Here is a 17,040-nt window from a genome sequence, read left to right on the forward strand (position 1 = left end):
CCGGCGACCTTGACGATTTTTAAGAGTACTGGTCACATATCTTGTAGGATATCCCTCAACTTGTGTTAATCTTATGTTTTCTCATGATTAGACTTGAGTAATGGAGTTTTGGGAAGAATACCACAGAGGTATATTGTTAAGTGTTCTCATCACTTGGAGGTAAATGTTATCAACATGGCCTGGTGATGTTGAACTTGTCTGTTGGTTTAGTTAGTATCTGCCAGATTTTTCTCACTGTATAATTACAAATCCTCCTTAACTTATGGTGGGATTACAGCCTGATAAGCGCATCATAAATTGAAAATATCATAAGTCAAAAATACATTTAATGCACCTAACCTACTAAACATCACAGCTTAGCCTAGCCTGCCTTAAATGTACTCAGGACACATTAGCCTACATGTAAAGCCTATTTTATAATAAAGTGTTGTGTATCTCATGTAATATGTTGAGTACTGTACTCAGAATGAAAAACAGAAGGGTTGTATTGCTTTTGCACCATCATAAAGTAAAAAAAAAAACCGTAAGGCAAACCGTCATGAAGTTGGGGACTGCCTATACTCTTTTCCCCTTTCCCTGTTCAATTCTTTGGAAGAAAGTTGTTTAGTTCAGACCATACTCAAGAGGAAGGAAATAAAGCTCCATCTCTTGGAGCTTAATTGAAACTGGAATGACTGGTTTCTACATAACTTATTTAGAGTCCCTTTGTAAGAAAGATTTGTTCCTTCTCTCCATTTGTTTTTTTCCATTATTTATATTGATAGAGACGCATGTATATTTATTTTATACCTTGGGTTATAATCTATTTTTCTTGCTCAAATTGTTACAGCTTTGGTCACTGGGAGGTTCTTCAGATTGGCTCCTGTGTCTTTTGACATGTCCCCACCCTCTTGTTTCTGAGTGCTTCTCTACTTTGGCATTACAAAAGATGTTCCAGGCTCCTCTTCTGTTGTTCCCTGCCACAGCCCTAGAATCATCCATTTCTATGGAGCCCTGGTTCCTTTTACTTTAGACTCTGGGGTTTAGAAACTAGTCTGGGTGTTGGGTATGCTCATTGCTGCTTCTAGGCCCTCTCAGCAGATAGAGCTAGAAAACATATGGCTGTATATGAATCCATGGATTCACATCTATCTATCATTGTTTTCTGTATCTGGCCATCTGTATATATATTAAGCTAAACATGAGTTCATACTGATGTCTCAGACTCTAATCCATTGCTGCAGGGCTCATTCTTGCCTTCCTTTTGCTTATTTGTGACTTCTTTCTCTAACAGGGAAAAACCCCAGTCTCATTATCACCAACCTATCTACTCATTTGTTCAACCCTGGTATAGGTGTAAAGTAGTTTCAGAATTACTAACTATACCCCTGTGAGAATTGTATTTGCCAACTAGGCACTTCTTCTTTGAATGAAATACACACCACACAGGGAGCATCTCTACACTTCAGCATGCAGAGATCGGAACAGTGTTCTCTCTGAGTGAATCATACTGAAGGACAGAAATTATTTTAAAAATTCTGTAATGGGTCAGGCCTATAATCCTGGCATTTTGGGAGGCTGAGGCGGGCAGATCACCTGAGGTCAGGAGTTTGAGACCAGCCTGGCCAACATGGTAAAAACCCGTCTCTACAAAATTACAAAAATTCGCCAGGCGTGGTGGCATATACCTGTAATCCCAGATACTGTGGAGGCTGAGGCATGAGAATCACTTGAACCTGGGAGGCAGAGGTTGCAGTGAGCTGAGATTGTGCCACTGCACTCCAGCCTGGGCGACAGAGCGAGACTCTCTCTCAAAAAAAAAAAAAAAAAATCCATGATAGCAGAGCTGGAATAGAAATGGGGTTGCACAGGCTGAATTTCAGTTGTTGCAACATTAAATGAGCAAGATTTAAACTGGCCTTGTGTGGCACTTGATATTCAGCTGCTCGTATTTTATTAAACACTTTCTTTTTGTTTGGTGTCTGTCATTCCTTTGAGAAGTATTTGAGTGCCTTTTCTGTTGCAGACATTGATTAGATGCTGAGGTTGTAACAGTGAAGAAGATAGCCATGGTTGTTGCCTCATGGAACTGAAGTTTTACCAGATGTAAAATTTGAATTAACATGAGACTGTGCCCCCATGTGCCCTATTGTTTCTTCACACAGCTCCCTTCATTTCCTTGTTTTTTTCATACTTGTTCATTCATTCCTGCATTAATTAATGTAGGTTGTACTGTGCCAGGCACTGGCAATATTTAAGTAGTCGTGTTCCTGAAATGGAAATAAATCCAGCATGGTTGGAATAGAAGGAGTTGGGGTACAATGTGGAGTGTGATGGGGGGATTAGAAAAGTAAGCTGAGACCAGATTTTTTGTTTGGAGGGAGAGGTGGGGCTTATAGGCATATTACAGATTTTAGACTTTATTTGGAGGGAAATGGAAGTCATTGAGGAGTCTGAAGCAAGAGAATGGCATAAAAAGATCCTCATTTTAGGCCAGGTGTGGTGACTCACACCTGTAATCCCAGCATTTTGGGAGGCTGAAGTGGGTGGATCGCTTGAGACCAAGAGTTTGAGACTAGCCTGGGCAACATGGTGAAACCCTGTCTCTACCAAAATTACAAAAATTAGCTGGGCATGGTGGCTCATGCCTGTGGTCCCAGCTACTTGAGAGGCTGAGGCATGAGAATCACTTGAACCCAGGAGGCAGAGACTGCGGTGAGCCAAGATTGTACCAATGCATTCCAGCCTGGGTGACAGAGTGAGACTTCGTCTCAAAAAAAAAAAAAAAAAAAAAAAAAAAGAGACCCTCATTTTGAAAGAGGACTCTGGCTTGAGGGTGAAGAATGGGTGGGCTCCAGGCTTGAGCAGCTGCAGGGGCCAGGGAGGAGCTGCTGCAGCGCTGCACGTGAGAATCCGTCATGGTTTGGTCAGAGTGGGTGGGACTGACAGTGAGCACAGAGCAAAGTAAAACCAGCGAGATTTCATGATTGGATAGTGGAAGGAATCGTGGTGTTTGTAGTCTTCAAATGTGAACCCAGAGTGCACTGGACAAGTAGTCTAGGCTGCTCTGTAACCAAGGCAAGTGTTTTCATTTTACCCTCTCTTCCTGCTCTTGGCCTTTGATTTTTTGTAATTTAAGGTTTATGAGTGTAATCAGTTACTTCACATGGAAAGATACTTAATACCAGATGATTTCGGAGTCTTGTGATCGATCCCTTCTCTCAATCTTGGTTGTGTGTCAGTTGGCAAGGCCATAGGATTTATTATGAACATTGCAGAAGGCTTGGTTACTGTGCTGTGACATTGAATTTGGGTGGAGATAGATCAATTTCAAATGATTTTCTAGGCCTCAGAAACACATTACCCTCTACTCCACAAACACAAATCAAAACAAAACAATCCCTATTCCCTGAGAATTTCTCTTGATCTATCACACAGCCTGTGCTGTCACAGTACTGAGACGAGCCCATCTGATTTGTGAGTCAGTTTTATTTCTTGGTCTTCTACAGAAGCTAAAAAGTTCCAACATTTTTTTTTTCTTGTTTTTTTTTTGAGACAGAGTCTTGCTCTGTTGCACAGGCTGGAGTGCAGTGGCGTAATCTCAGCTCACTGCAAGCTCTGTCTTCCAGGTTCAAGGGATTCTTCTGCCTCAGCCTCCGAGTAGCTGGGACTACAGGCGCGTGCCACCATGCGCCCGGCTAATTTTGTGTATTTTCGGTACAGATGGGGTTTCACCGTATTAGCCCAGATGGTCTCGATCTCCTGACCTCATGATCCGCCCACTTCGGCTTCCCAAAGTGCTAGGATTACAGGCATGAGCCACCATGCCTGGCCCAAGTTCCAACATTTTAATGCTTTTCCTTGGATTCCTTTGAGTCATTGAAGTAATTCCTGTTTCATTTATACGAATTATTCCACACTAGAAAATTCTGTTGTAATCACTTTATGTATTAATAGAAATACTGATTTTTATTTTCAAGGAAGTATTGAGTAGGGGGGGGAATAGGGATTAACTGTTAAATGGGTATAGAGTTTCAGTAATATAAGACAAAAAACTTCAGGGATCTTCTATACAGCAGTGGGTATATAGTTAACAATACTGCACATCTAACAGTTTCTTAAGAGGGTAGATCTCATGTCATGTGTTTTTAAAAGTTACTTTTTAAAAAAATTGAGTAAAAAAGCAGTTTTACTCTTCAGTTCCTATTTATTATAGATTTAAAATTTTTATTTTAAAAAGTGAGTTGAGATTTTTAAACCTCAGGATAAGTTTTATTTATTTTTTAAAAAATATTTTATTATTATTTTTTGAGAGGGAGTCTCACTCTGTCACCCAGGCTGGAGTGCAGTGGTATCTTGGCTCACTGCAATCTCCATCTCCCAGGTTCAAGTGATTCCGGTGCTTCAGCCCCTACAGGTGTGCGCCACCACACCCGGCTAAGTTTTGTATTTTTAGTAGAGATGGAGTGTCACTATGTTGGCCAGGCTTGTCTTGAACTCCTGACCTCAAGTGATCACCTGCCTTGGCCTCTCAAAGTGCTGAGATTACACGTACGAGTCACAGTGCCTGGCAGGTAAGTTTTAAAATAATGATCTCTGCTAGCAGGGCATGGTGGCTCATGCCTGTAAACCCAGCACTTTGGGAGGCTGAGGCAGAAATATCACTTGAGGCCAAGAGTTCGAGACCAGTCTGGGCAACATAATGAGACCCCCTCTCCACAAAAAGTAAAAAAAAGATTTGGCTGAATGTGGCATGTTCCTGTAGTACCAGCTATTGGGAGGCTGAGGTGGGAGGATTGCTTGAGCCCAGGAGTTTGAGGCTGCAGTGAGCTATGATTAGACCACTGTGCTCTAGCCTGGGTGACAGAGTGAGACCCTGTCTCTTAAAAAAAAAAAAAAAAAAGGGCCATGTGTGGTGGCTCACACCTGTAACCCCAACACTTTGGGAGGCCGAGGCAGGCAGATCACTTGAGGCCAGGAATTTGAGACCAGCCTGGCCAACATGATGAAACCCTATCTCTACTGAAAATACAAAAATAAGCCAGGTGTTGTGGTGCACACCTGTAATGCCAGCTACTTGGGAGACTGAGGCAAAGAATTGCTTGAACCTGAGAGGCAGAGGCTACAGTGAGCCCAGATCACACCACTGCACTCCAGCCTGGGTGACAGAGCGAGACCATCTCAAAAACAACAACAACAAAAAAACCAAACAAAAGTTCTTGCCAATTCTTCCATTTAATATTTAATTTTGAATTATATTTTATCTTTCTAAGGATTGTTTCTTATATAAGCAAAGATTTTTCAGTGCTAAACGTTTACGACTGCTATTCAGAAATGGTTATTTGCAAGTCTTTGTTTTAAGAAAATGGCTGTTCAAAAAATCAAAATAGTATATAAACCAAACAAAACATTTTTGCTTTGGATGTCTGTTTTGCAACTTCTTCCCTGCACTATAAGTTCTTACTGACTGCTTTATCAGTTAATAAATTGGTTTGGCTACTTTAACAGAGGCAAATAGTATTAGGCAAAAAATTATTTTTTATTTTTATTTTTTGAGACAGTCTCACTCCGTCACCCAGGCTGCAGTGCAGTGGCCTGATCTGGCTCACTGCAACCTCCGCCTCCCAGGTTCAAGTGATTCTCATGCCTCAGCCTCCTGAGTAGCTGGAATTACAGGTGTGTGCCACCACACCCAGCTAATTTTTGTATTTTTAGTAGAGACAGGGTTTTGCCATGTTGACCAGGCTGGTCTCGAACTCTTGACCTCAAGTGATCCTTCTACTTTGGCCTCCCAAAGTGCTGGGATTACAGGCATAAGCCACTGTGCCCAGCCCTATTTTTTTTTTTTTTTTTAGAGATGGGTCTCGCTCTGTTGCCCAGGCTGGAGTGAAATGGTGCGATCATAGCTTACTGCAGCCTTCAATTCCTAGGCTCAAGCAATGCTCCTGCCTCAGCCTTCTGAGTAGCTGGGACTATAGGCTTGTGCCACCAGGCCTGGCTTAAACGCTTGTACATTAGTATTTGATACGGCTACCCTAAGGGCAATCCTATAGTGAAGTCAACATTAGATAATGATGCTCATCTGATGGATTAGATTTCCAGAGTTGGCTGTTTCCAGGTGCCTATAGGAGTAGAAAAGGGTGATAAACCATCTAACTAGATGTCCTACCAAATATAGTTCACTCCACATCCGAGATGAGACTGCATGACTGCCGGTTTTCTTTGCCTTTTTCCCCCCAGGGTATCATCAGAACCAAAAATGAAGTTTTAAAGGTGGGTCGGGTGTGGTGGTTCATGCCTGTAATCCTAGCACTTTGGGAGGCTGAGGCAGGTGGATCATCTGAGCTCAGGAGTTCAAGACCAGCCTGTCTAACATGGTAAAGCCCTATCTCTACTAAAATTTTAACAAAAAGTTAGCCGGGCATGGTGGTGGGCATCTGTAATCCCAGCTACTCAGGAAGCTGAGGCATGAAAATCGCTTGAACCCCAGAGGAGGCAGAGGTTGCGGTGAGCCGAGATCATGCCACTGCACTCTAGCCTGAACAACAGAGCAAGACTCTGTCTCCAAACAAACAAAAAAGGTGCCAGAGTTTTTTCCAGGGGCAAGGGGAGATACAATGAAGTGTGTTATTGTTTCTGATAAGAGTGCTACCATCTTTCATTCTTGTGTGCCATTTCTAGTTGGGGTGATTTTATTTTCGGAGTTCCTTTCCCAGCTGTTTACCTGAAAAACCATGAAATGTGTTTCACATGAACTATGAAATGATTAGATGCTAATGTGGCAAAGAAAGTGTGAATTCTCTCTTAGAAACAGGGAGATTTGGTTCGGTACAGTAAATTGTTAATGAGTGACGCTGTGCTTTCAAAGTCTGTGGTTCAAAAGTACTTTTCACTCCTACTGTATATTTACCTTGAGAAGGTGAATCCCCTAACAGTTTAGTCAATGTATCAGTATTCTCAACCTGTCTATCAATTTTTTTTTCTTTCTCTCTCTTTTTTCTTTTTTTGGGCAAAATACCTTTTTTGCTTTTTTATCCCCTTAAAATATCCATTGTCCCTCACATGTGCACTCTTCTAAATTTCAGAAAAGCAAGAGGAAAGGGCATGAATATACAAATATTAAGTATTCTCTAGCGGACCAGACGAGTGGAGATCAGAGCCCCCTCCCGCCTTGTACTCCAACGCCACCCTGTGCAGAGTAAGTAGTACTGAAGGAAATTCTTTTTACCTGGTCATGGCGGTTTAAAAAGGTTTAAAAAACAAAAACAACAAAAAAACATAAGTTTGTAGCACATGCCTTTCACTGGTGCACGTTCCTGTTGCCTCACTGTTAGTGTGTCTCTGACTGGTGATATCTATGGATTGTGTTAATGCTATCTCAACCATGTTTTAATTTTCCTAAGCTGGCCAGGTACGGTGGCTTACTTCTGTAATCCCAGCGCTTTGGGAGGCCGAGGTGGGTGGATCACTTTGAAGCCAGGAGTTTGAGACCAGCCTGGCCAACATGGTGAAAGTCTGTCTCTACTAAAAATACAAAAATTAGCTAGGCATGGTGGCACATGTCTGTAATCCCAGCTACTCGGGAGACCGACGCAGGAGAATCGCTTGAACGCAGGAAACGGATGTTGCAGTGAGCCGAGATCATGCCACTGCACTCCAGCCTGGGCTATAGAGTGAACCTCTGTCTAAAAAAAAAAAAAAATTCCTAAACTGAAGGCTGATTGCTATGCTAACTAGGATTCTATGGGATTTTAAGTATATCAAGTGGTGGTTCTCCAAGAAGAATCTACTTTTTCTTTTGATGGGCTGGGGATTGTTACAAAGGAAGGTCATATGTCTTAACGATGTGTTAAGGCTCTTTGCAAAATAAAAGTAAATAAATTGACCACTAATGTGTCAGCCCAGCCATGATCCACTCATTTGCCACTAGTCAACAGAAATCTACTTTGGATGTTTAAACCAGGGGTCAGCAAACTATAGCTCGCAAGCCCAGATCTGGGCCATGGCCTGTTACAGTATAGTTTGTGAATGATTTTAAAGGGTTGTAAAATGAAACAACACAAAACAAAGACCCAATAACAAAACAAAGCCCGAAGAATAATATGTGACAGAGACGACGTATGGCACATAGAGCCTAAAATACTGACTCTCAGGTCCTTCGCAGAAAAACCTTCCTGACTCCTTATTTAAAACACAGTAGGAAAGCATTTGTTAAATTGATTATATGAATAGCAATTATAAGTTATTATTTTTCTATATATTCAAAAGTCACTTGTTAGTATAACATATACCTTTTATTTTTCCCTAAGAATCTTCTCTCTGTTTGCTTCTGATGTGGATTTTTAAGCCCCTGCAGATTTTAATATTCTATATAAATGTTTTAGGTGGCATATATGAGGTTTGTGTTAACATTTGCTTTCTATTTAACATTGAAATGAAATTATACAGCAGAGGTATTTTCTCCTACAAGTTGCCAGTTCTTTCTGCCTTTTTTCTTTTCTTTCCCAGTGGACTGCCTGGGAAAATTGATATTTTAAATTGCTCTCTGCAATAATTTTCAATGGAACTGGAATGCCAGGGTTCTGAGTCCTTGCCGGAAAGCTTTTCCCTCCTGTTGGCATGACCGAATCAGCTGTCATGATTCCCTCAGTACCAGTGGCATGCCTGTGACAGACAGCCTGTCTGCCTTTCGTTCCCGTCATCCCCCTTGTAGGGTTCAGATCTGGGATACACTGGCCCCTCTCAGCCTGGCACCCACAGCTGCTGGGTTCCTCACTCTCCTGGACTGCTCTGATGTCACCTCCCTGCTCAGCAGAAAGGAGTCTAGGATCTTGATGCTTTGGTCCTCCGTCCTAGGCCGTAAACCACCCATTGCCCTTCACATAACCTGAGCTGGGGCTAAATAGATCTGTCATCACTGTCTGCCTGCTCCTGTATTTTCCCTTCTTGGATCTTTTGCCTGTTCACATCCCTCTACTGGAAATTAATAGGATTTGTTCTATGTGTGTGTTTCCAACCATTCTTTACAGTGTGATTCAAATGCCTCATCCTACAGCCCTCCTTAAAACAACCTGCTTTCTGCCAGACACCAGGGAACATCAGGACTCGAGGCTTTTATTATACTTCTGTTGTTTTTTTGAGGTGGAGTCTCAGTCTGTCGCCCAGGCTGGAGTGCAGTGGCACGATCTTGGCTCACTGCAACCTCCACCTCCCAAGTTCAAGAGATTCTTCTGCCTCAGCCTCCCAAGCAGCTGGGACTACAGGTGTGCACCACGACACCCGGATAATTTTTGTATTTTTAGTAGAGACGGGGTTTCACCATATTGGCCAGGCTGGTTTCGAACTCCTGACCTCTTGATCCACCCGCCTTGGCCTCCCAAAGTTCTGGGATTATAGGTGTGAGCCACCGCACCCCACGTTATTTCACTTCTGCTTCTGTAATTATATTGCTGTATGGCTATGTCTTCTCTCCCTGGGAGTATCAGGTCCTAGGCACAGGAACTGTGTCTGTACCATATCTAGTGCCCAAAGAATGTAGTATGTGTTTTATAAATATCATGTGAGCTTAAACAGCATGGTCTACATTTTTGTAAATGTCTTTCTTTTTCTTTTCTCTCCAGAATGAGAGAAGACAGTGCTAGAGTCTATGAAAACGTGGGCCTGATGCAACAGCAGAAAAGTTTCAGATGAGAAAACCTGCCAAAACTTCAGCACAGAAATAGGTATTTAAATGCAAGTGCTCTATTGGTTAATTGTTTATATAATTGGCAGTATTTTTAAGCAGGCAAGCAATTTGGGAATGTTTTAGCAAAGTGTACCATAATTGAGTTTTACAAACCAGGTTCCTTTTTCCTCTCCCTATACTTCTTTTTCCAAGATGGTTTTAGTTTAGAGTTCATTAAACATTAAAATCAAATACAGAATTAATTCTGCATGAGGCAAGGCTAGCACTTATTCCAGAGAAATGGCTGATACTGGTGGTAGAGTGCAGGTATCACTGTTCCTGCAATTTTTATTAGAGTTGGTTAACCCAGGCCGTGCTGGGGGATGATCTGTAGGTATCTGGGAATCACTGGGACTCAGCACTGGGTGGTTGGAAGTCAGGAAGCCTGAGTTCTCATTTCAGTCAGCTTCTGACCAGCTGTGTGGCATGGGGTGCTAGACCACCTGGCCTCCGACTGGGTCACCTACATCCCTTCCAGCTCTGCTGCTGGAAATTCATCTCTGCCATACGTCGCCTCCCTATCAATTACCTTTTTTAAGTGTGAGCCAAGTATGTGATGCATGTTTTAATGATAAATTAGAAACTTATCTGGGCATGGTGGCTAACGCCTGTAATCCCAGCACTTTGGGAGGCTGAGGTGGGTGGATCACCTGAGGTCAGGAGTTCGAGACCAGCCTGACCAACTAAAATAGTAGAGACAAGCCCGTCTCTACTAAAAATAGAAAATTAGCTGGGCATGGTGGCGCATGCCTGTAATCCCAGCTACTCGGGAGGCTGAAGCAGGAGAGGCGGAGGTTATAGTGAGCCAAGATCGCGCCATTGCACTCCAACCTGGGCCACAAGAGTGAAACTCCATCTCAAAAAAAAAAAAAAAAAAAGTAGAAACTCAGTGTCAGTATTTCATGTCGAAATTCCACTTCAATGGGTAGTGTAGTTAAAAGCTTTAAGTCTACCTTAAAATCACCTAATGCTTTGTTAAGTTTTTAGATATATGTTCCTTAAAAACTCTAACTTATTTCTTCCCCAGATGTGGACTTTCACCCTCTCCCTAAAAATATCAAGAACAGATGCAAGAAAGTTTATGTGAAGACAGAATTTGGATTTGGAAGGCTTGCATTGTGGTTGACTACCTTTTGATAAGCAAAATTTAAAACCATTTGAAGACCACTGTATTTTAACTCCACAATACCTGCTTCCCAATTACTCATTTCCTCAGATAAGAAGAAATCATCTCTACAGTGTAGACAACATTATATTTTATAGAATTTGTTTTAAATTGAGGAAGCAGTTAAATTGTGTGCTGTATTTTGCAGATTATGGGATTCAAATTCTAGTAATAGGCTTTTTTTTTTTCCTTTTTATAACCTTAACCAGTTTAATTTTTATTTTTCCTCATTGCGGGGGATGATAAGAAGAAATGATTTGGGAAAATTAAGTAACAACATCCTAGAAAAGGAGAACAATTGCATTTACCATCATGTATCCAGTCGTGGATAATTCATTTTGATGGCTTCTGTTTTTGGCTAAATGAGAATTAAGCCAGTGCCTGAGACTGTCAGAAGCTGACTGGTCTACCTTTGTATTGGCATTAAAGAGTCACAGAAAAAGAATCATAGATATTTATGAATTAAGATAAGAGGTGTGGCTTTTGTTTTTTTTTTTTTCAGCCGTTGACCAATTACAGTTCGGCTGTTGACTGAGAAGATTGTGGTGGGAAAACGTTTGCCATATTTTCTTTGCATTTGAGTAATTGTCTTGTACTTAGAAAAAAGGCATCTATGAATGACCAGTGTTTTTGGTTGTCAAATGTTGCTGACAAAGTTACCCAAAACTTTAGTGGCTTAAAAAGCCCCACCCCCAACTGTTGTTTAATCTGAGCTGGGCTCAGCTGGGCTGTTCTTCTGCCAGCCTGCAGGTGGCCACTCATGTGGTCAGCAGGTCAGCGGAGAGACTGGGATGGCTGGGCTTCTCTCTCTGCCTGCAGTCCTGAGTCTCTCCTTCTCCGTGTAGTCTCTTTCAGTGGCCTGGCTGGCAGCGTAGCTCGACCTCTCACATGCAGCTCAGAGCTCCCAAGAGCTCAAAAGCAGAAGTGACCAGGCCTTCTGAAGACTTAAGTCCAGAATTGTCGCAGCGTCCCTTCTACTTCCCTCTGTTGATGATGATGATGATGATTTTTGCTAATCAGAAGAGAGCTGGGGTATGCCCTCTACTTACTAAACAAGTCACAAGCCCAGCTCAGATTCAAGAAAAGGGTGTGAAGTGGAGGTGCAGTTAATTGGGGGGCCACTAGTCTAATAGAGGGTCACAACCAGTGCCATGGAAAACCAAGGATATTAGCAAAAGTAGAAGTTGCTAGTGACCTTGGAAAGCCAAAGCTGCTTATAGTAACTGGGACAAGCTGAAAGTGAGACTGAGAAATGAAGAGAGGGCCTTCAGGAAGCTTCCTGAATGATTTCTGCCAGCCCTGAACTTATTTTTGGAACCAGCACTTGGGAAAACTGATCTTGTGAGGATGGATGTGTTTAGAGACACAGGGCTTTTGAAAGCAGCACAACCCCACTGGGCATCCCCAGACTTGGGAAATGTGACTCTTTCTTAATGCCACTGTTTTTTAGTCAGGCCACACTAAGAAGGAACAGCCCTAACAGGCCTCCAGCCAGGCTGAACGAGCTCATTTTTGTTTTAGCCAACCAGTAAGATTTGCTAATGTTCTACCTTAAGTGCCTTCTCCAAAGACATCCCACTTTGCCTCATATGTTGAATCATCATTCAGTGTGGATATTTCAATGAAAATATCATTGGTTGACTTTTGTGACGATAATAATGCTATGGCATCTTTGCCGTGAAGTTATGGTCTCCTTGGATTCTTCTGACTTTGGCTCCTAAAAGGAAGGCCTAGATCCAGCCCTGGTAGTAGTTCCTTTCTGAGGTCTCTCAGTCCTTTGAGACTCTGAGGTAGTTTGGCTGCCATTCTCACTGACAAAATATATATCAGCCCCCACCCCCGCCCCCCAATATTCATTGAATTTTGAATTGCTTCAGAACACAGGTGTGGCCTGAAGGGATTCCCTTATTAGGGAAAGGTGACTGCTGTTTTCTAGTCAAACTTGTACAGAAAAAGATTCCAGTTCAGTATTTGCAGCAAGACACTTGAATCCTGTTCTTTTTATTGCATTGTTACATTGACTCATTCTCCATTTTGCTTTGGTTTTGTCTTGACTTGACTTTGGGGGTAAAGTCTTTCACCAGCACACAAGAGTTTGATTGTACAAATGTATCTTCCACATTAACATCTCTGCCTGTTGCTTAAGACCAGTTGCTTTTATACTCAGAATGGAAATACCTGATCTTGGCTAGCTTGCTTTGTTATAAGAGATTGATTTCATTTAGATTTCCCTCCACGAAATCAGCAGACTGTCATGTTCTTATGTGAACTTAGGCCAAGGCCAGAGTGATCATAGTCCCTAGGTTGCTAAGGCTTATGATGTGTTTGGTAAAAGATGATCGCAGGTACTCAGACGAGTTTACTTTACATGAGATGGAATGAGGCCGAGAGGCTGGGATGATGGAGAAAGCTCAAGGTGCAGGTTTAAAAAAAAGTTGTGGAAATGAAAGTTCCAAAGAGGTGGTTTCTGAGGAAGTCAGAGAGCCCAGGGCCAGAGCAGTCAGTAATGGGTGAACGAGGTTATTTGGAAAGTCGGTGTGACAGACACATGGCTACCATCTACTTCTAGGTTGCTGGTAGGTATTAAATATGCACAATATTCCATAGCTCACTGAGGATTTTAAAATTATAAGCATAGGATTTTATATTTTGGGGTAAAAGAGTTATCTGGCACATGGTATTGGGGTTTTAAAAAAAAGCTGAATTTCACAGTCTTAATAACTTAAAAAAAAAAAAAAAACCTAAAAGGCGCTTCATGTGTAGTATGTGGCCCTTCTGAAACTTACGGTCATCTCTCCCACTGAAACCAAGGTCTTTTCAAATGTAGCTAAATGGGGAGGAGAAGACGTGGGTAGGACTTTCTTGGTGTGTGTGCATTCTTTAAAGAGCCCAGTTGCTTCGGGGAAACAGCCAGGAAAATGGTCAAGATTATTTTTAGAGGTTATTTTATTGGGGATTTTAAGAACTAATAACATCTTGAGTTATTTTTAATTGAGGGGGCTGTGGAAAGGTTTGCAATTGTGAAGTGTTTTGTTGTAGCTTAGTGTCCATAAGGGAAACTTAGACTGTAGACATAACTACAAAGCCAGTGCAGTTTTCGTTCTCTGTATGTTGTTGGGGGAATCAGGTTTTACATATAGCAAGCACATGGCCTCCCTGATGTCAGGATGCCTTTGTTAGGATCTGTATTTGCCCTTAATTTTGTTGAAATCTTTTTTCCTTCTTCCTCTTGAAAAGTTCCAAAATATAGTTTATTGTATCTTTCATCACTAAAAATTTGTTCCTTTTTCACTATGGGCAGTTCACACAAGGCAAAAACTATTGAACAGTTGGTTTTAGTGTGTTGTATAACTTTGCTGTATATCAAACTAATTTTGACAAGTTTTCATCCTAAGCCTCAAATCATGTAATTAATAATTTGCCTGTTTATTTATGACCTAATTGTGATTCTTTTATTAATAAAAGCTAATGGGAAAAGGATCCCTGATTAAGCTGATGACTAGACCTACAATTAATTTTCCTGCAGTATATGAAGTATTGTACCAGAGTATTAAAAGATATGTAATATTTTATTGATAAATCTATCCTTTAAAAGGAATACGTTTTAGGATGTCATCATTTTGATGTGAATCATGTAAATGTTGATAATATGCTGTTTATTATACATTTAGTGTTTCAAGAGATTCACTTGCCTTTTTGCCCACGTATATTATGTAGTCTATTTGCAACTGTTTTTTAAAGAATGACATTAAAAGAATAGTTTATGTAGAGAAACATTAGTGGATGTTAATTGTCTCCCCACCTATATTTATGGGTGTTAGCGCAACTGCTTTGCTAGTTGCAAAGCTGTATTATCAGAGTAAAAGTGTATTTGTAAACTGTATGGGAACTAAAAATTAGGAATAAAACCATTTTCTTACATGATTGCATTTGTCGTTTGCTTCATCAGAAATGTCCGGGAAAAAAATGGGATTATTGGTCACTCCACCTCTCACACTGGCAAAATACTGACATTTAGCAGCTCTTACCTAGAGTAACTTGGAATACAGAATAAAGGCATGAGTTCCTCAAGAATTCATTGAGAGTTTCCTGTAGAAATAGCATTGGGAGATAAGGAGTTCTATTTGGGAGAACTTATGAGTAAATCAAGAGTAAAAAGTGTAGTCTGTGTAAAGTATAGAAGAAATGCTGGGTGTGGTGGTGCCCCTCTGTAATCTCAGCTACTTGGAGGCTGAGATGGGAGGATTCCTTGAACCCAGGAGCCCAGAAGTTTGAGACCAGTCTGGGTAACATAGTGAGACCCTTTCTCACCCATTCTCACTGCATCCCCCCAAAAAATACATATGTGTGCGCACACACACACACACATACACACACACACACAGAGGAAATTGTTAGAAAACACACAGAACTGAATGTAAGTAGTATTAGGTGGGGATAAGAAGTAAAGGGATGGTAAGGAGGCTTGGAGGAGGAGTAAATTATCTGCTATGGCACATCAGCTCTTCCTTTAGAGTAGGTTTAGATTACATACCAACAGAGCCACTTTCTTCTGACAACAATGTGCACTGACATGGGCAGAAAGAAGCCATTTTATAGATAGCAAAACAAGTGGTTATTCTTTATTATAAATATAAGGAATGATTTGGATTACTTATTTATACTGTAAAATACTATGACCCCCCTCTCAGTCTCATCTGAATTGTTTAATACATCTAATCAGATCTAGCTGGTTTAGTTTGTTAGTCCTGTCACCTGTCCATTCAGAAATACAGAGCATGGTCCAGGCGCAGTGACTCACACCTGTAATCCTAGCACTTTGGGAAGCCAAGATGGGCGGATCACTTGAGGCCAGGGGTTCGATATCAGCCTGGCCGACATGGCGAAACCCCACCTCTACTAAAGATACTAAAATTAGTTGCTCCTGGTGGCGCATGCCCGTAATCCCAGCTACTTGGGAGGCTGAGGCATGAGAATTGCTTGAGCCCAGGAGGCAGAGGTTGCAGTGAGCCAAAATTGCACCACTGCACTCCAGCCTGGGTGACAGAGTGAGACTCTCTCGAAAGAATAAAAAAATAAAAATAACAGAGTGCCTTCAAAATACCAGGCACTACACCTGTGCCCTGGGGAGGAACGCTGCCCGAAACAACCTGATGGGATGCCTGTCTACCAGGGAGGTAGACCTTGCACACGTCAGAAGGCAGTTCCTGAAGCTGCCCAGAGCCAAGACAAAAGACAGAAGTGAGACAACTAGTTCCAAACAAGATGAGAGCCATGAAGAGGGGCTAAGAGTGTGTATCGCGCTGGAGGATTACTGCGGGGTTTTCAAAATACTGTTTGGTGATTACCCTTGGGTTTCAGAAGAGGTGCCGTATACAGTATTGCTTGGAGACACCTCATTCCACATAATACTTCTTGAGGTCCTGGATCGCATGTTAGAGGGCAGTGACAATATCTTGTCCTTGGTCATGCCATGAAAGGACCTTCTGTTTGTGTAGTTCCTACTCACAAGAAGAGTTTCCAAGAAAATGAGTACATTAAAGGCAGAGCCGGAATCCCTGCAACAAATCATGCGGAGAGATAAGGGTTTATTCAACGTGATCATCTTGTGAATGAAAAAGCTTCCGGTGTGAGGGTCTACTGTTGGCTCATATGACATGTATCCTTTCATCCCTCTCTTCTCTTTGCCTCTATGACGGAGTAGCAAAAAGGGGACTGTGACCTCAAGTGAATGGTTTGATTTTGCAGGTGCTGTTCTTTTTCCCCTAGGAACTAGCTAAGTTTCCAAACACTGAATTTGCAAATGGGATGAGCCAGAAATAGAGATTTGCTATTTTGTCAGTGGTGACAGTTAGCAGTGAGCTGATGATATTCAAGTCACTGGAGGTCAGACCATTTAGATCCTCAAATACCATCATGATATAAAAAAAATATAGCTACTGAAATAAGGGTTACAAGAAAGCAATAACTGCAAATCTGTGAGCAGTTTACAGACAAAGGAATTATATGTGATGCGCAGACATGTTGTCATTTCTACCTGGTAAGACCATAGATACACTGAACTAAACAGAGTTTGTTTGGGATCTAAATTTTCCATTTGGCAAAGATTAAATCCCCAATAAGGGTTAGGCACCGGGAAGCAGATGAAGAAAATATTTCACGCATCTGAGGA

The 17,040-nt window shown here is 41.6% G+C and overlaps 1 protein-coding gene across 1 annotated transcript in view; it reads left to right on the forward strand.

The window, feature by feature from the left end:
- Positions 1-14,792, forward strand: part of PTPN11 (protein tyrosine phosphatase non-receptor type 11) — a 100,407-nt gene extending 85,615 nt beyond the window's left edge. The window contains exons 14-16 of the mRNA XM_050749743.1: positions 7,065-7,177; positions 9,600-9,701; positions 10,731-14,792. Coding sequence (XP_050605700.1) covers positions 7,065-7,177; positions 9,600-9,669 — 183 coding nt within the window. The 3' untranslated portion in view covers positions 9,670-9,701; positions 10,731-14,792. The remainder of the gene's footprint in view (positions 1-7,064; positions 7,178-9,599; positions 9,702-10,730) is intronic.
- The last annotated feature ends 2,248 nt before the right edge of the window (positions 14,793-17,040 follow it).

This window comes from Macaca thibetana, chromosome 11 (assembly GCF_024542745.1).
Source record: "Macaca thibetana thibetana isolate TM-01 chromosome 11, ASM2454274v1, whole genome shotgun sequence".
Taxonomy (NCBI): Eukaryota; Metazoa; Chordata; class Mammalia; order Primates; family Cercopithecidae; genus Macaca; species Macaca thibetana.